The 20,436-nt window shown below is 42.6% G+C and overlaps 1 protein-coding gene across 6 annotated transcripts in view; it reads left to right on the forward strand.

The window, feature by feature from the left end:
* The window catches only part of SLC7A2 (solute carrier family 7 member 2), a 201,741-nt gene that overhangs the window by 144,954 nt on the left and 36,351 nt on the right, over positions 1-20,436 (forward strand). For 4 of the 6 annotated variants that reach the window (XM_075347088.1, XM_075347089.1, XM_075347087.1 and 1 more), the window contains exons 5-7: positions 426-562; positions 4,620-4,842; positions 12,645-12,784. In XM_075347088.1, coding sequence (XP_075203203.1) covers positions 426-562; positions 4,620-4,842; positions 12,645-12,784 — 500 coding nt within the window. Of the gene's footprint in view, positions 1-425; positions 563-4,619; positions 4,843-12,644; positions 12,785-13,124; positions 13,262-20,436 lie in introns of all 6 variants that reach the window. The other 2 variants (XM_075347092.1, XM_075347091.1) reach the window with 1 other exon arrangement.

Raw genomic sequence — 20,436 nt, forward strand, 5'->3', positions numbered from 1 at the left:
CACCACAGTCAGAGCGCTGGGCAGTAGTGGGGTCCTTAAGCATTTGTAGGAAAAGCAGACAGGTAGTCTGGGGCCCTGTTAATAAGCATGACTGTATTGCTTTCCCTTCTACACAAGGGTGTATGGAGGAACACACTGCAGTCACAGTGAGAGCGCTGTGCAGACCCGTCATTGTGGCTGTTATATACATAGGGGGGTTGCACATGAGGAGACTCCCCCGCCACTCATGGTCAGCCGTACATAAGATATAGTGCACCTATTTGGTACAGCACATTTCTGTATCTATTTTCTGCACAAAGGTAATTAATCCTACTACAATATTTTTCCTATTTACATTTCTTGTTTCGAAGTGAAAAAAAAAAAAATCTTACTCTTTAAAGACATAAATTGGCTGATAAATACTTTGTTATTCTGTCTTCTCTCAGCAACTATGTGTCATATGAAAATGTGACGAGTAAATATGGAGCTGGAGGCTTTATGCCATATGGCATGACTGGGATGTTGGCCGGCGCAGCGACTTGCTTCTATGCCTTCGTTGGATTTGACTGCATTGCAACAACCGGTAAGAACTAGTGAGCTACAACCTTTAAATAGACGTCAGAGCACTTGATAGCCCTACTGACCAAGGCTGGCTGTAATACCAACACAGGCTAGAAAGGACGGACAATGTATACAAGAGCCGCAGTGTATGTGCGGTATATACAGTGTCGCCACTGCTGGGCCCCTGTTATATTACCATTATGCACAGCACATGATTGCTTTTTATGATACTGCTTGTTCATGGTATCAGAATTTATATGTTATTATTTATGTTTTACATTTTATTATTATGTTAAAGATGTTTCTATTCTATTTTTAGATAAAATTGACACTAGAATGTGTTTAGCATTATGTCCTCCCTGTTTAGAAAGAACATGGTTGCGGTGTTATTTATTATACTGTCTGTACGAGGACCGTATATCTGTCAAACAGTGTTTCTAATATGATGGAAAATCTCTTTGTAACCAGCTAACTCCTACAGATGAAAGCAAAATCACATAATGATTAAAAATGGGTAAATTTCTGCTTTAGGGCAGCAAAGGGGTTAATATTTATATCCAAGGTCCAGTGGGTTACTCTTCTCTCCAGCATTGTCCTGGTTGTAATGTCTTACATCCACTAATTGTAGAGAAGGGTGCAGGCAGGGGGCAGTGTATAGAGCAGGGCTGGCGTCAGCACCCGGCACACTCGGGCAAGTGTTTGGGCCCTGGACCGCTGGGGAAGCCAATTCGCCGTCGGCAGGGGCGGTGATGTATCCTGCGACCCCCCGGGCCGAGTTCCGGGGACCGCAGTGCTCGGTCGGCAGCCACCCTTTCCTGCACACAGTGTGTCACTGCTGAGCAATGTGAGCAGGGGCATTGAGATTCCACTCCACATCTCTCCCTGGCCATAAGTAATAGTGACCGTGCCTTTATGATCAGCTCTGTAGCAGGAATGAAGGATCAGGCATCCCATTATAAGGATTAGAGCTGTCAGCTCTTTGTGGCATCAATCATCAATGTACTGGAAAGAAGACAAACAAAAAACATTTCAGTAGCCAATTGCCATGCTTCAAGTAAGGAAAGGTATGGAAAAAAAGAAATGAGGGTATGACGGTCACGTAGCTTTCACTCCACAATCTTTCTTCATCGGTTTGCACATTAATGTAAAATGTATAGATGCATCTCCTAACCGGAGGTCCAGTTACATAGTTACATAGTTACTTAGGTTGAAAAAAGACCTAGGTCCATCTAGTTCAACCTTCCTCCACCAGTTCTACATTTAGTCACTAAGTCATTTATAACCAACAATGTTTTGTGTACTGAGGAAATCATCCAGCCCTTTTTTAAAAGCTGTTATAGTATCTACCATTACTACCTCTTGTGGTAGTGTATTCCACAGTCTGACTGCTCTAACTGTAAAGAACCCTTTCCTATTTAGGTGTCGGAATCGCTTTTCTTCCACTCGCAGTGAGTGCCCCCTGGTCCTTAGTATTGTTTTTGGAAGAAATAAGTCATGTGCCAGTCCTTTATATTGACCACACATGTATTTATACATATAAATGAGATCTCCTCTGAGACGTCTTTTTTCTAAGCTAAACATATCTAACTTTTTCAACCTGTCATCATATAGGAGGCCTTCCATTCCTTGTAGTAGTCTAGTTGCCCGCCTTTGAACTGACTCTAACTTCTGAATGTCCTTTTTAAAATGTGGAGCCCAAAACTGGATCCCGTATTCCAGATGTGGTCGTACAAGTGATTTATAGAGGGGTAACAATACGTTGGGATCACGGGATCTAATCTCTCTTTTTATACACCCTAAAATCTTGTTTGCTTTAGCAGCTGCTGCTTGACATTGAGTGCTGCTGCTCAGCTTATTTGTAATGAGAATACCCAAGTCCTTCTCCTGTTCTGTAGTCCCGAGTTTACTTCCATTTAATGTATACGCAGCTATAGGATTACTCCGTCCTAGGTGCATTACTTTACATTTATCAACATTAAATCTCATTTGCCAAGTATCTGCCCATTCTGACATCTTATCCAGATCTTTTTGTAATTTTGTACTATCCAGGTCAGTTTTTAATATCCTACATAGTTTGGTGTCATCGGCAAAGACTGACACTGTACTATCAATCCCATCCACAAGGTCATTAATAAAGAGAGTAAAAAGAATCGGTCCAAGCACAGATCCCTGCGGCACCCCACTGCTGACTATAGCCCATTTAGAGAATGTACCATTTATGACTACTCTTTGTTTCCTATCTCTTAGCCAATTCCTTACCCAGTTGCATATTGTGTCCCCTAGTCCTTGCTTCTGGAGCTTTAGTATAAGGCTATTATGTGGTACAGTATCAAATGCCTTTGCAAAGTCCAAATAAATCACATCAGCTGCATTACCAATATCCAGGTTTGAACTTACCCCCTCATAGAACCCCAACAGGTTGGTTAGACACGACTTATCTTTCATGAATCCATGCTGTTTGTCAGTTATCATATTATTTTCTGCAATATATTTTTGCATGTCATCCCTTAAAATGCCCTCAAAAACTTTGCATACTACTGATGTCAGGCTTACTGGACGGTAGTTGCCTGGATCTACCCTCTTACCTTTCTTAAATATCGGTACCACATCAGCAATCCTCCAATCCTGAGGCACCAACCCCGTTACAAGTGAGTCTAAAAAGATGAGATACAGCGGTCTGTCGATTACGGAGCTCAATTCCCTCAATATTCGTGGATGAATGCCATCTGGCCCTGAGGATTTGTCAATGTTTAATTTACTCAGATGTAGGCGTACTTCATCTTGTGTTAAATTAATTATATCGGGTGGTGGACTTTGATTTTTCACTTGTTGAATGATCCCTGGTACAGTCAGTTCCTTGGTGAATACAGATGAGAAATGCCTATTTAATATCTCAGTCTTTTGTTTGTCCTCTATAACTAACTTGTTATTATATTTTAAGGGTCCGATACTATCCTTTGTTTTCCTTTTGGCATTAATGTATTTATAAAAGATTTTGGGATTTATTTTAATGTCATTGGAGATTTTTGTTTCAGTAGCTAGTTTTGCTTGTTTGATTTCTTTTTTGCATTGCCTATTGATATCTTTATACTCCTGCAATGCTATTTCTGTATTCTCAGCCTTTAAGATTTTAAACGCCCTTTGTTTTTGTTTTATTATACTTTGTACAGTCTTATTTATCCATAGTGGTTTCTTTTTATTCCTGGACATTTTATTACCAGAGGGTATACGTTTTTTACAGGACTCTAGTAGTATATCCTTAAACTTTCCCCATTTATGTTCAGTATCCCCAGTTACCATGACTTTGTCCCAATCTACACATTTAAGCTCTTCCCTTAATTTGTTGAAATCAGCTTTCCTAAAATTCCAGGTTTTAGCATTCCCCCTTTGAAATGTTCTATTGAATATTACGTTGAAGCTTACCATATTATGATCGCTGGTGCCCAAGTGCTCCCGGACCTGTAGATCTGAAATTGTATCCGGTCTATTTGACAGGACCAGATCTAGCAAATTATCTCCCCTGGTCGGTTCACCTACCATCTGAGAGAGGAAATGGTCTTGAATGGTAGATAAGAATTTACAGCTTTTAGCAGAACCAGAAGATTCTATGTCCCACTGTATGTCTGGATAGTTGAAATCCCCCATAATAAGAACCCGATTATTATTATTAGCTGCCTTTTCAATTTGTTCCAGCATTTCACCCTCTATTTGTTCAGGTATGTTAGGAGGCTTATAGCAAACGCCAATTAGCATTTTTCCATTATTCCCCTCCCCATATACATTTACCCATACTGACTCTACATTGTTGCTGTTCCCCTCAATGTCATCATACAACACAGGTTTTAGGTTAGATTTGATAAATATACACACCCCACCACCTTTTTGGCCTTTCCTGTCCTTCCTAAATGTACTATAACCCTGTATGTTTGTCACCCAGTCATGGCTTTCATTACAGGAAGCCAATATACAATATCTGAATAATATGTATACTGAGTCATGAAGATAACACATGTATAGATCATGTGGGGTCAGTGATCACGCCATCTTTCTCACCTGTACTTTGACCTGTTTGTTTGCAGGAGAGGAAGTTCGAAATCCACAAAGAGCAATACCCATTGGAATCGTGACCTCCTTGCTGGTGTGCTTTATGGCGTATTTTGGTGTGTCTGCGGCCCTTACCCTAATGATGCCCTACTATTTATTAGATGAGAAAAGTCCTCTTCCTGTTGCCTTTCACTATGTTGGCTGGGGCCCTGCTAAATACGTGGTGGCCATAGGGTCTCTCTGTGCGCTGTCAACCAGGTAAACACCTAATCAATAACTCCAAAGGGACTTGTACTACTAATCAGCCTCACCGGCAGATAAAGTATATGTTTCTTCCAATATGCATACAGTACGTAAAGTAATTATACTCTTACAGTTTTGATCCTCAAGATCATTGATTGAGGAACTTATGATATCAGAATCTTTACAGTTCTTTACTAAAAATATGAAATTTATTTTTAAAGCGAGGGTCCAGTAAACCCCGTTCACTGATTCACGGTTGCCTTGAAATGGCGCAGTGGAGACTGGACTGCGCTTGGACTCTGTTACAGAAGGTCTGCACGACCTGAATATCCATTTTACGTCCATGAACACTGCACCTGCAATGAATTGGTGAACAAGGATTGCGGGACCTCCATTCTTACATTTATGAACATTTATGCCATTAATGCTTAAGATGGAAAATATCAACTCCTATAACCTAATTATATGGCTGCATCTGTCTATTAAGACTGATTAGAGGTGGCCCTATAATGTGGGGAAAGTTTATAGCATACTGTATATAGTGATGCTCACCTTTTCAAAAAGGCATGCCCTACAGGCGGACCAGGTCTGCTCTACCAGTAGCATGCCCTCTGAATCATGATGGGGATCTATGATCCAACCTCACTCTCTGCTCCCCCTGTGACTGCTTGGGAACACTGCAACTTTGTGCATGCGCCATACTTCCTCAAGCCTCAGGCATGACCGAAGATGCAGTGTTCACAAGCTGATATAGTATTGATTATGGTTTTTACCCAACTTTATTAAAAACAGATCTTTAATCGTGTATTTCCACATTAAAAAGTGATGGCTTATAGCTAGGATGTGTCGTCACCTAATGATTGTTGACTTTTTAAATTATAGGACCTATTCTGAGAATGAAGGCTCTGCAGTGCGGCTACAGCGGGGCATCCTCTTCACAGTTTTCCCCTGCACTGCGCTGCTCATTGTGCAGGGATCTGTAGATGACCCATTCACTTAAAGGTAGCCCCTCTGTTGCAGGTGGTTGGCATGCTCCTGTGCAGATGGAAACCTGTAATGGAGGTACACCACTGGAGCGTCTTCATTTTTAGGATTGGTGCAGGTTTCACAGGTTGGGCCTTAGGGATTCTAGCTATGTTTCTGGAATGAGAATACTTTTTTAAAAATCCGTGTTGTAATTCTTATTTCTTTAGAACTAAGCAGAAGAGGCCAACATTATTATACTTTTGTTTCTTAATTAATGGTCAATGTTTTGGGTTTTTTTTACATGTCATTGATTTAAATCTCTGCTCTCTTGTGGGTTTTAGGAGTCTAGTGGGTGATCTTACTGAATGACTAAAAGGGGTTGTCCCTTTTAAAATATTATTGTACCATACGGATGTATAAGTCTATAATAAATGTAGCTGTTACTCACCCTCCCCATGTCCAGCGCTGCCTGTACGCTGCCCCTCTAGTCTTTGTTGATTGGCTGCAAAGGGAACATCACATCTACAGTGTTTGCAACTTCTGCTGCCAATCACGGAGCTCTGCCCCTTTGCCACTGTAGATGGCATGAGCTACTGTGATTGGCTGCACCAGTTACGAGCACTGATGATGTCATATCACTGCTTCTACGAGTCAACAAAGACCAGAGTAGTGGTGGAGAGACAGAGCTGGACATCTGCAAACATATTGAACAATATCATTTTAAAATGGACAAGCCCTTTAAATACTATCTCTGCATCTATGCTACCACAGGGAAGGCTGCTAATAACTCCACCCACTATATTCAATTAAAATTTATTGATTAATTAATTAATTAATTATGAAATAATTATTCTTTATCAAAACTTAATATCTATCTGGTCGGCTTCTTCTGCTCATGCAGCAGTATGTTCACTGTGACAGATTTACTTTAAAGGGGTTGTCCCACTAACAAAGTACATTTTAATCTTAGAATAATAAGTTCCACAATTGGATGTGTTGAAAAAAATGTTCCTGTGCTGAGATAATCATATATGTGTCCCTGCTGTGTACTGTGTAATGACCGTGTCTGACCGTACAGGGACATAGTCTGATCATACCACATCTCCTGGGTAGGGGAGAGAGCAAAAGAATATACAGGAAAGCACAAGATTACAACTTATTCTTTTGTGAGGTAAAACATTTCCCAGTCTGTTTTATCACAGGAATGAGTGTTTCTCCACTTCTCAAGTACTCTGAGCTTATCATAAATCAAGTCAGTGACTTATGGGCTCAGTGGTAGACAGAGCTCCTACCTCACTGACCTGATTTATGATGAACTCAGAGTGCTTAGGAAGTGGCAGAAACACTCACTCCTGTGATAAAACAGGCTGTGGAATGTTTTACCTCACAGAAAGCAGCAGCTGAAAGCCACTGCTATGTTGTATATATAATCACATATTCTCTGTCCCCTGTGAGGAGGTGTGTTATGATCAGACTATGTTCCTGCACAGTCAGACACAGCCATTACCCAGTACATAGCAGGGGTATATTTATAAGATTATTTCAGTAGAGGAGATAAGTGCACACTTCTCACTGAATGTTCTTCTGCCATAACAATAGCAATAAATGGTAAAATAATTTGCTTTCAGTGCAGTATATTAAAGAATGTCTATAATAAATATGCTTTGACCACATGGTAAAATGCTCTTACCATGTGTGCCCTAAAGCATGTATTTTACATTTTTTCCTCTGATTCCCAACTTTTCATATTTGAAGGACTTTTTAATCACAAACCTATTATTAGATTTTACAAAAAAAATCTTGGTCACTGTAAGACCAGTGTTACTGGTAGATACTTTAATTTAGTAGTATGCTACTGTGTGGCCTTGAAATAAGTGTCAGAGACAATCCCTAAAACCCCTGAATCACTTGAGACTTTAAATTGTGACCTGTTGGGGATACTGAGAGAGGTTCTCCACTTAATGCACTCTTACGGAAATATAACTGCAAAAGCAGGTTTAGGTTCCAGCCTGCTATGCTTCACCTATGCTATGCCTGGATTTAAAGAATATCTGTCAACAATTCTAACTCTGAATAGCTGCTATCAGTGCTACATAGGAGAGGCATAAATGTTTGAATGGAACATGTTAGCAGCATTTTAGAGGGACAACCAGGGATAATGATATATAGGTCAGTGTTTAACAATTAAAACAATATATATGTCATACCGATCCATTACAAATTAGACTGCAAGTACGCTGGGTGTTGCAAGTGCACTTATGGTCCACATCATCTCTTCAGTTCACCTTTCCCTGCTGTTAATTATTGGCAGCTGAGATAGAAGACACCGTGTGTGAAATTATCTAAAGATAAATGCCTCTTTCTCAATAAAACAGTTGGAGGTGGTGTCAGGTGGGTTAAAAATTAAGATCCATGGACTGAAGTGCACTTGCAATGTCCTGCACACTTGCAGTCTAATTAACATATGGTTAATAGTATGGATTTCTCTGCAATGAAGAAATTTGTCAGTATGTTATCAGCATTGTTTTAATGATACATTGATGACCTTTACTACATTGCCTCCGGTTGCACATCTAAAATGCTGCTGACAGGTTAACTTTACAGGAGTATTCTCATTTTTAGCATAAAATAAGCAAGTTTGCAGTGGACTTGCTTTATTATCTTCTTTCACTCTCCTGCTGTGTCTCCAAGGAGCTTTGCCATCAGAGCCTGGTTGAGTGTGTTCAGGAAAGATGTCAACCCCTAATATCCCAGTCATCTCTCTCCAGCCCATTGATCTATACAGCAGTTAGTTGCTCATCTCCTTCTGACTCCTGAAAGGGCTCTTATTAGTCCTGCACAATCACAATCCCCCAGCATCAGCAGAACAGTTTCCATTGCAGTTCTCCTAATCAGGTCTCTCACTTCCCTGAACCCTGTGCTTGTTCAACTGCCCTGTTATCTCTTTGTGTAAAAATAATGATAACAGTGAAGACTTCAGAACAAACACTGACCTGTGTTGTAGCAATAAGGAGCTTCTGACCAGAACTGTCACTCAAGATGTCCCTTCCCTAGCCATCAGGAAACAGCAGGCTGCAGAATATCCTGTGAATATCTGTTTAAGTATATATTTGAGGCTATAGTAATTATAGTGTTCTAAACTTTCTACAGTAAGCTCTCCGCACCTCTCCATTCTGCTCTTAAGTGATCGCTATAGCATCACTATATATACACTGTATAGACCAAAAGTTTGGACACACTCACACCAAAAACAACTATTAAGAGGAGACTTTGTGCAGCAGGTCTTCATGGTAAAATAGCTGCTAAGAAACCACTGCTAAGGACAGATAACAAGCAGAAGAGACTTGTTTGGGCTAAAGAACACAAGGAATAGACATTAGACCAGTGGAAATCTGTGTGCTTTGTTCTGATGAGTCCAAATTTGAGATCTTTGGATCCAACCACTGTGTCTTTGTAGAAAAGGTGAACGGATGGACTCTACATGCCTGGTTCCCACCGTGAAGTATGGAGGAGGAGGTGTGATGGTGTGGAGGTGCTTTGCTGGTGACACTGTTGGGGATTTATTCAAAATTGAAGGCATACTGAACCAGCATGGCTACCACAGCATCTTGCAGCAGCGTGCTATTCCATCCGGTTTGCGTTTAGTTGGACCATCATTTATTTTTCAACAGGATAATGACCCAAAACACACCTCCAGGCTGTGTAAGGGCTATTTGACTAAGAAGGAGAGTGATGGTGTGCTACGCCAGATGACCTGGCCTCCACAGTCACTAGACCTGAACCCCATCGAGATGGTTTGGGGTGAGCAGAGTGAAGGCAAAAGGGCCAACAAGTGCTAAGCATCTCTGGAAACTCCTTCAAGACTGTTAGAAGACCATTTCCGGTGACTACCTCTTGAAGCTCATCAAGAGAATGCCAAGAGTGTGCAAAGCAGTAATCAAAGCAAAAAGTGGCTACTTTGAAGAACCTAGAATATAAGACATATTTTCAGGTTTTTCACACTTTTTTAAGTATTTCATTCCACATGTGTTAATTCATAGTTTTGATGCCTTCAATGTGAAACTACAATTTTTAGAGTCATGAAAATAAAGAAAACTCTTTGAATGAGGGGGCATGTCCAAACTTTTGGTCTGTACTGTACATATATATATATATATATATATATATATAGCATTAGGATCGCCCAGAAAGCCCTTTTTGCTACTGGATATTTAAATTTATGTTTGTCCATTGACACACGGACAAAAGCCATACAGATAGATATGTGTACACACCTCTCCTATGTAGCACTGTCAGCATTTCTGCAGGGTGAACACTTTACCCTGTAAAGAGAATTAATTTGTGATGGCAAAAGTAACTTGTCAGCAGGCACCTCAAATCAATCCCCAATTCAACCTGCTGTATTAAGATTTTTCCTAAAAAAAAAAAATGTACGTGGAGAACATTTTTAAAGCAGATCTGTCACCAGATTTTATAAAACGAACTGCATACATTATTAAAAGTAAGTACAACAGTCTCATCAGGTATATGAGATCAATTTAAGGGAGATGGCCAATATATTAGTGCTGCTTTTCTCACAAACTGACTTTAAGAATACTTGAGAGTACTTTGCTTTATAACTTTAAGAATCATATAGTCATGTGTTTTTGAGAAGAATATAGAAAGTGTATATACTAACAATGCTTTTCTGTTTGCTAACCAGTTTAACTTGTAAAAATAGGATGACGTACAGATGACATCTGTGTGACCCCTAGGATTTTTCCAAGTTAGGTCTATATAAATGCGGGGATAATATCTCTAGACGTCTGTATTTGTTTTCACCTATAAATTCTGCGGTCTATACAATGCCAGACAACGCCTAAGGGCTCGTGCGCACGTTGCGTATTTGCATGCATTTATGCTGCGTATAGCACTGCAGCGTAAATGCATGCTTCCTGCGCCCCCTGCACAATCTATGAAGATTGCGCATTATACGTGTGTACATTGCTTTTATGAACGCAGTGATTTGGGTGCTAAAACTTTGACCCAAATCCGTGCGTTCATAAAATGAGCATCTCAATTATTCCGTGCGCTATGGATGCAGCTCCCACTCTGTCTATGGTGGGGGCAGCAGCCATAGCGCATGAAATCGACTTTTTTCTACAAAAACACTGCATCCATTATGCAGTGTTTCTGCAGCGATTTGAAGCGCACATGTGCTGTCAAATCGCTGCAGAATATTCAGCAGGTACGTGCGCATGAGTCCTTATTGTGTCCTTGGAAGTATTGAAAGAAGGCCTTCTCAGAGGGCACCGTATCACTAAGAGTTAATTCTTTTAACACTGACCAAGGCTTTTGTCCATAAAATGGCCGCTAATAAAGGGGCTTGAAAACCGGCCCAGTCCATCAACCACAATGGAAAACACCTGACATGGGAAATCGGATTTCCTATTAGAGGAGGATGAGGGTCTGGTCTTGTCCCATGATCCTCCATCAACGGCCATAGTACAGATGTGCTGGTCTGCTTGTCCGGAAACATGCACCACAAGAGAAAGGGGCCGACCCTATTAAGCAGGTCTCATATACCAGACTGTCATACTTAATTTTGAAAAACGATGTCAGAATGGATGTAGAATTGTAATAATAGTAAAATAAACATTTTTTGAGTCCAGCTAGAAAGTGAGAAAGCTCATTAGTCTAAGGGGCACTTTGCACACTACGACATCGCAAGCCGATGCTTGCGATGCCGAGCGCGATAGTCCCCGCCCCCGTCGCAGCTGCGATATCTTTGTGATAGTTGGCGTAGCGAACATTATCGCTACGGCAGCTTCACATGCACTCACCTGCCCTGCGACGTCGCTCTGGCCGGTGACCCGCCTCCTTATTAAGGGGGCGGGTCGTGCGGCGTCATAGCGACGTCACACGGCAGGCAGCCAATAGAAGCGGAGGGGCGAAGCTGAGTGGGATGTAAACATTCCGCCCACCTCCGTCCTTCCGCATAGCTGGCGTGAGCCGCAGGACGCAGATAGGAGATGTTCCTCGCTCCTGTGGCTTCACACACAGCGATGTGTGCTGCCTCAGGAACGAGGAACAACATCGTAACATCGGTCATTTCGAAATGATGGAAATGACCGACCCTACACCGATGATACAATTACGACGATTTTGCGCTCGTTAATCGTATCAAAAAGGCTTTAGACACTACGATATCGACTGCAACGCCGGATGTGCGTCACTTTCGATTTGACCCCACCGACATCGCACCTGCGATATTGTAGTGTGCAAAGTGCCCCTAAGTGTATTCAGCCTTTGCTCATCCAACCTAACAGCTGCAGCTTATACTGAGCAGGGTGAGATTTCAGAAGCAGCAGGGATGAGTGACACTGAGGATCAGTCAAGAAACCTAGGTGGATAGAAGTTTAGGCTTTAAAAAATGATTATATAGTCATTCTGGCATCAATATTCAAAGTAAGTACTGCAGCCTCATCAGTCCTTCATTATCTATTCAATAATGTATGCAGTTGGTATTGAAATATCTAATGGCAGGTTTCCTTTAGGAACCAAAAGTAACATTTTGGTCTAAAGGGTCATACGATTCAGAGTGCCCCTTGCATGCTTTAAAATGTATTTAACTTTTTGAATATGCAGAAAGCTCACAGCTTTAATGTTTTATTGCAAAATGTTACCATATAATATAATTTTGGGTGCAGGCCTAGGGCTAACACTCAAGACTACTAGCCCTAATAATTCTTTGCATAAGGCTTTATATACTATGGTGGTGGCTTTTTGACTGTAATTGCCAATTAATTTCTCTCTTATAATCTTGCATGACCGGTGTTTTGCTGTGTTGCATGTGTTTGATCTCTATTCAGTCTGCTCGGATCCATTTTCCCAATGCCTCGTGTAATCTATGCTATGGCGGAGGATGGGTTGCTTTTCAAATCTCTAGCTCAGATCAGTCCCAGGACGAAGACCCCTGTAATTGCCACCCTCTCGTCTGGTGCAGTGGCAGGTGAGATCGCTCAGGAATAAATGGTGCAAACCAATGGGAGCATGTTACAGCATTAATGGTGCCATCACAGTTTCGTTGTTATGTTTCTTGATATTCTTTAATCCATTTCATGTCCTAATTCCACTCTTGAAAGTTTACTTTATTCTTTTGTCATGAAGAGAAATGAACCTTGTACCACTGAAAACCACATGTTGATGGTGATCCTGATCATGTGGTAGTCAATGGTACATTTTTTCATAGTTTCATTAAACCATCTCACTTTGGGCTTGCTGACTTTACACCCGTGTAGATCTTTAGCGCTACAAGCAGCTTCTCAACATCCACCATTTTTCTATTCTAGCCTGCTGGGCTCTATGTTTCCTCTCCCCCGAATTCTGTTTGCCATGGCAAGAGACGGTTTACTATTTAGATTTCTTTCCAACGTGAGTGCACGGCAGTCGCCAGTTGCTGCCACACTGACAGCTGGTGTGATCTCTGGTAAGATGTGAAAAAGCAGATCTGTGGAAAATGGCTCATGGTGGTGTGCATGCAAATTTATCAGTGGGATCTTCTTTGTGTCTTTCTCTGCATGTAAGTCATTAGTGAGATACTGGCTTAACTGTAAAGGGAAAACTATAATTCTGAAAGACCTGAAATATTGAATCATTTCTTTATATTTCCTATGTATTATGTATGCATGTATTACATGGGCCTAGACCTACTCTAAAGAGGCAAGCATGATGTGGATTGAACCAATAACCATTAAATTTATCACATCGAACATGGCATCACACGTTTTTTGGTCCTTGGTTCTGCCCACATATTGATTGTCCTATTTGACCTCAGTCATAAAAGTCAAAAATACGCATCCACAGCACATACAGTATATGCGTTCTCATTATGGGAATCCTAGAAATGTTTTGTCTCATCAAAAGTATAAGGAGCCACAGTATATAATACTCATGTGATGATGTGACATTGAAGAATTTCTTCCATGCCGTCAACCCATCATTTTGTCTTTCATTACTGACGGTCCAGTGTGTGGAGAGGTCAGGCATATTTACTTTATTCACAAACTTGTAGAATGTAACACATTTGGTGTCATCATTTCGATCTCTCCTTGAGTCACTGTGTGGATTTTCATCTTTCTGCCAGCTGAAAAGTCCTATATAACTGAATTTTCCATGCAATAGTTTATGCTACCAACCCAACACATGTAGCTAGGATGGTACGTAGTGTTAAAGCTTCTCGTGCCATTCCATACTTCACATGGGGAATTTTCAGTTTTCTAATATTTGGCATAAGGGTTCAGTTCCACTTGCGTTTTGCATGGATGAGTACAATCCGATAAAACATCGGATTTCACTAGCACCAGTACAAAACTATGGGGCAGTGTCCATCTGCGATTGATTTCCCATGCCATAGCGGCATGCAGAATGAATCGCAGCATGCTGTGTTTGGCAGTGAGTCTCGGCTCACGCACCCCCACACAAGCCTATGGGAGCGTGTGAAACATCGTACTGCATTCGCATGTAATCTGAGTGCAGTGCGATATACGAGGAGACAGGTAGCGGAAGAAATGGGGAGAAACAGGGACAAAGTCCTACATCTGGGTAAAAGAAATATAAAAAGCATATATAGTATGGGAGGAATAGAACTAGGTGATAGCACCACGTAAAAGGACTTGGGCATAATAATAGATTGCAGATTCAACATGAGCCAACAATGTGGTGATTCAGCTAAAAAGGCCAACAAAATTCTGACATGTATCAAGACAAGCATTGAATCTAGATCAAGAGAAGTCATCATTCCCCTATACTCTGCCCTGGTGAGACCCCACCTGGAATACTGTGTACAGTTCTGGGTGCCCCAATTCAAGAAAGATATCAATATATTGGAGCAAGTCCAGAGAAAAGCAACCAAGATGGTAGAAGGTCTGCAAACTATGTCCTATGAAGTCCGGCTAAAAGAACTAGGAATGTTTACTTTGAAAAAGAGAAGGCTAAGAGGAGACTTAACAGCGGTCTACAAATATCTGAAAGGTAGTCACAATGCGGAGAGAACTACACTATTCTCATTAGCTCAAGGAAGTACAAGAAGCAATGGGATGAAACTAAAAGGAAAGAGATACAGATTAGACATTAGGAAAACTTTCTGACAGAGAGGGCAGTCAGAGAGTGGAACAGGCGACCATGGGAGGTAGTGAGCTCTTCATCAATGGAAATCTTCAAAAGGATTTGAATAAGTATTGCTACATTGATAAATTGGAATGGGGACTCGTTAATATTTCATCATTGCTCATTTTCCCTCTAGTGCAGTGTTTCTCCAATGGTATTGAGGTTTCCCTGTTGTAATGCCCCCAGCTGGTAATCAGGTGCAGCTAGGATGGTGGCAGCTTTGACAGAAGTGATCATGTGTTGCACAGATCTTTTCTATAGCTGCATCTTTAATTTAGGCATGGATCTCAACTAATAATGAGGTATTTAATAGATATCACTGTTATCCTTGATTAAAACCCAATGTAATAAACTTGAGAAGCCCTGTTCTTGATAAGCTTGACTTTTTCTTCCCATGTAAAGTCAGCTACACACATGCACTGCCATGTACTGTCTCTGGACAGTCGGTACAGTTGAGCAATCACAGTTTGCCATCAGTCGCTTTAAATGTTTCATTATATTATTTACACTGTATTTCACTGGTAATAAGTGAAAGCCCATGCATTTTTTGACATTTAGGAGAGTTCCATGAAATGGTGGATTCTGCAAGTTTGTATTTGTGATAATCATTGTCATATTCATATGCACATCATGCTATGTTTGCCTTTCTTATTTTTAACTTGAAGAACACAAAGATTAATCACAAAAGGTGCAAAAAAAAAAGGAACCTGATATAGATATACTGTATATACGCTGATCAGCTACAACAGTGAACTAGTTTACCAATAGCACCTGTCACAAGGCTACACCACTGGGTCCGTGGAGCATGCAGCAATGGAAGATGATGGCTACGTCTGATGAATTATATTTCAAGTGTACGGCCAGATTGGGTACATAGCTTACTAGCAAAGAGATGACAACAGTATGAACATGAGTGGACTCTTTCAGCAGGACAATGCTCCGATTGGTTTGAGGAACATGACTTAAGGCCGCAATATCGCTAGCGTGCGTACCCGCCCCCATCGTTTGTGCAAATCACTGCCCGTGGCACACAAAATCGCGCGGACCCGTCACACATACTTACCTGCATAGCGACGTCGCTGTGACCGGCGAACCGCCTCCTTTCTAAGGGGGTGGTTCGTTCAGCGTCACAGCGACGTCACTAAGCGGCCGCCCAATCAAAGCGGAGGGGCGGAGATGAGCGGGATATAACATCCCGCCCACCCTCTTCCTTCCTCATTGCCGACGGCCGCAGGTATGGTGAGGTTCCTCGTTAATGCAGTGTCACACATAGCGATGTGTGCTGCCGCAGGAGCGACGAACAACATCGGACCTGCAGCAGCAACGATAATTGAGAATAGGGGGGAATGTCACCGATGAGCGATTTTGAACATTTTTGCGACGATTCAAAATCGCTCATAGGTGTCACACACAACAACATCGCTAAAGCGACCGCATGTGCGTCACAAATTCCGTGACCCCAATGAGATCGCTTTAGCGATGTCGTAGTGTGTAAAGCGGCCTTAAGGCCTTAAAGCGGCCTTAAAGCGTCACACGAGACGATCTATCATGTGATCGCACGAGCGATCGTACCCGCCCCCGTCGTTTGTGCGTCACGGGCAATTAGTTGCCCGTGACGCACAAAGTTGTTAACCCCCGTCACACGTACTTACCTCCCGGACGACCTCGCTGTGGGCGGCGAACATCCTCTTCCTGAAGGGGTAGGGACGTTCGGCGTCACAGCAACGTCACACAGCGGCCGGCCAATAGAAGTGGAGGGGCGGAGATGAGTGGGATGTAACATCCCGCCCACCTCCTTCCTTACGCATTGCCGGCGGGACGCAGGTAAGCTGTGTTTGTCATTCCCGAAATGTCACACGGAGTGACGTGTGCTGCCTTGGGAACGATGAACAACCGGAGCACAGAAGGAGGACTGACTTTTTGAAAATGAACGACGTGTCAACGAGCAAAGATAAGGTGAGTATTTTTGCTCATTCACAGTCGTTCGGAGGTGTCACACGGTACGATATCTTTGACGATGCCGGATGTGCGTCACGGAATCCGTGACCTCGATGACATATCGCCCGATATATCGTACCGTGTGACGTCGGCATAAGGGTCCCGTCACACGTAGCGTTGTTCCAGCGATCCCACCTGGCAGGGATCGCTGGAGCGTCGCTACATGGTCGCTGGTGAGCTGTCAATCAGGCAGATCTCCACAGCGATCAGAGACCAGCCACCAGTCACCAGCGATCTGTGTAACGACACTGTGCTTGGTAGCCAGGGTACACATCGGGTAACTATGCAAAGCGCTTTGCATAGTTACCCGATGTGTACCCTGGCTACGTGTGCAGGGAGCCCGCATCTGGCAGCCTGTAACTAGCATACGCTGGTAACCATGGTACACATCGGGTAACTAAGCAAAACGCTTTGCATAGTTACCCGATGTGTACCATGGTTAACAGCGTACAGCCGCTTACAGGCTGCCAGACGCCGCCTCCCTGCACATTCAAATCGTTGGTCTCCCTCCGTCAAACAGGCCGATGCGTGATGTACAGCGGGAGACCAACAAGCAAAAAATGGTTCTGATCGTTTTGTCACGATCAGCGACCTCGCAGCAGGGGCCCACTCACTGCTGCTTGTCACACACAGTGATATCGCTGGCGAGGTCGCTGATACGTCACAAAACCTGTGACGTTTCAGCGATCTCGCTGTGTGTGACGGGGGCTTAAAAGTTGAAGCCGTTGACTTACTCTTCAATTCTCCAGATTTCAATGGAAACATCTTTGGAATGTGCTGGAAAGTAAAAATTGTGAATCTTGGAGACCCCATCTTGTTAATTACAGTTCTCTAAAGATTTGCTGCTAATGTCTTGGTGATATATGCCACACAAGATCTATTTAGAGGTGTTGTGTCGTCCATACCCCAATGGTCAGCAGTTGTTTTTTTGGCTGTGACTGTTGTGACTGGGACAAGAATATGCTGCTATCTCCCCAATAATATTCTTGCCAGAGGCATATGTGACCTGCAGTTGGTAGGACAGCTGCCGGTAGTGGTAGTGCTGCTGTTGCTGCCTTTGGCTCATAGCGTTCATTTGCATTGCCACTTTTTCTATTACAATACACAGTCTGACCAAAAAGGACTTATTAAGAAATGCTACAAGTAAAATATATCTTTGTACCGTGTTAGCCAGTAGAGATAAAAAAATTGTTTAAAAGAACTGAGAGCCCTCAGTGGTTGATACCTTTTAATGGCTAACTGAAAAGATGGTAATAATTGCAAGCTTTCGAGACTACTCAGGTCTCTTCATCAGGCATGGTATAACACAAAATCTGAAGAGTCACATATTTATACACAACAGGACTTAGAATAGTGCAGTAAAAAAAAACAAAAAAAAACTATTCTAAGTCCTGTTGTGTATAAGGCTATGTGCGCACGTTGCGTACAGTCACTGCAGAAATTTCTGCAGCGATCTGAAGAGCACACGTGCGCTTTAAATCGCTGCAGAAATGTCCGTAGTGAAAAAAAAAAAAGCCGATTCCATGCGCTCTGCCTGCAGCTCCTGCCATAGACAGAGCAGGGGCTGCCGGCAAAGCGCACGGAAGAAGTGACATGTCACTTCTTAGAACGCAGCGCTTCAGCAGTAGCCGAAGCGCTGCGCTCTAAAACGCCACGTGCGCACGGCCCCTGCACAATCTCCATAGACTGTGCAGGGGACGCAGGACGCATGCAGTTACGGTGCGCTACAAAGCGCAGCGTAACTGCATGAATTATGCACACGTGCGCACATAGCCTAAATATGTGACTCTTCAGATTTTGTGTTATACCATGCCTGATGAAGAGACCTGAGTAGTCTCGAAAGCTGCTATTATTACTATCTTTTCAGTTAGCCATTAAAAGGTATCAACCACTGAGGACTCTCAGTTCTTTTAAACAATTTTTTTAAGAAATGCTAGACAGTGAAATACACTTACAGAAAGCACAGGCAGGCAGCAGGCCGCAGTGTAGGTGTAGTGTGTATAGATGTCACATCCGGCGTCGTAGTCGATATCGTAGTGTGTAAATACTTTTTGATACGATTAACAAGCGCAAAAGTGTCGTTATCGTATCATCGGTGTAGGGTCCGACATTTCCATAATTTGGCCACAGCGACAGGTACGATGTAGTTCCTCGTTCCTGTGGCAGCACACATCGCTGTGTGAGAAGCCGCAGAAGCGAGGAACATCTCCTACCTGCGTCACCGTGTCTCACGCCGGCTCTGCGGAAGGACGGAGGTGGGCGGGATGTTTACGTCCTGCTCATCTTTGCCCCTTCGCTTCTAATGGCCGCCTGCAGTGTGACGTCGTTGTGACGCCGCACGACCCACCCCCTTAGTAAGGAGGCAGTTCGCCGGCCAGAGCGACGTCGCAAGGCAGTTGAGTGCATGTGAAGCTGCCGTAGCGATAATGTTCGCTACTGCAGCAATCACAAGATATCGCTGCTGCGACAGGGGCGGGGACTATCGCACTCGGCATCGCAGCATCGGCTTCCGATGTCGTAGTGTGCAAAGCCCACCTTAGGCCATAGTCACACTTGCAAGTGACTTGCACGTAATTTGCATGAGTCTCGCATCAAATCACCCGGCACAGCCTGCCACTCTCTTGACAGGAACGGGTCGGCTGCATAGAAATGCGTGCAGCTGACCCGCTACTGTCCGGAGAGCTGCATGCTGTGGCGGGTGATGCTATGCGACTCACTCACAATTGTGAATCTGGCCTTATCTTAACAACAGAATCTCTGTATTATTTTCACACTCTGACACTCATCTTCTTCAGTGCTGCATTTAGTCAACACATTGTGAATGGTCTTGGGCATTTATCCAATGTTTTAGGGTTCTTTTCCAAACATTATTGCTGAGCTGTGAGCTCTGTTGTCCTCTATTTGTTCTAAATCACCCTAAAATTGCTGCTGCTTTACCTGCCTCAGCTTTTAGACAGGCTAAGATAGTCCCTCCTGATTGGCTATGTTATAACATTTGATATGATAGCTGCAAGGCATTATGTGGAAGACTGTGCCTTGGAGCTTGATGTCATATCATCCTTTTATGGGTGATGCAATCTTCTGCAAAGTGTAAAATGCAGGTGGGCATTTTTTTTGCCGAATTTGCGCAGATTAAATTGCAAGTTTTGACGGGACCTGCAAGTTTCAGAAAATTTGCATCAAATCGATTCACTCATCTCTAGTTTTAATGCTAAAACGATCAGCGTATATGCAGTGTATAAACTATATAATGTAGATGTATATTTATATATCTGTTAATTAACAAGAAGCATTTTCTTGTTGTACATGTATCAGCATTGCATGATGATATCTGCATAAACGTTGCTTGACGTAATTGACTAATTTTTGGTTTGCAGACGAAGAGGAGTAATTTGCACATGTTTTGTTCTTTTGATATTTGTTAAGATAGGAATTTTTCAGTTATAGGACAGTATTGTCATGCAAAAAGAGTGAAAGGACAAAACGCAGGATTGGCAT

Source organism: Anomaloglossus baeobatrachus, chromosome 1 (assembly GCF_048569485.1).
Source record: "Anomaloglossus baeobatrachus isolate aAnoBae1 chromosome 1, aAnoBae1.hap1, whole genome shotgun sequence".
Classification (NCBI taxonomy): domain Eukaryota; kingdom Metazoa; phylum Chordata; class Amphibia; order Anura; family Aromobatidae; genus Anomaloglossus; species Anomaloglossus baeobatrachus.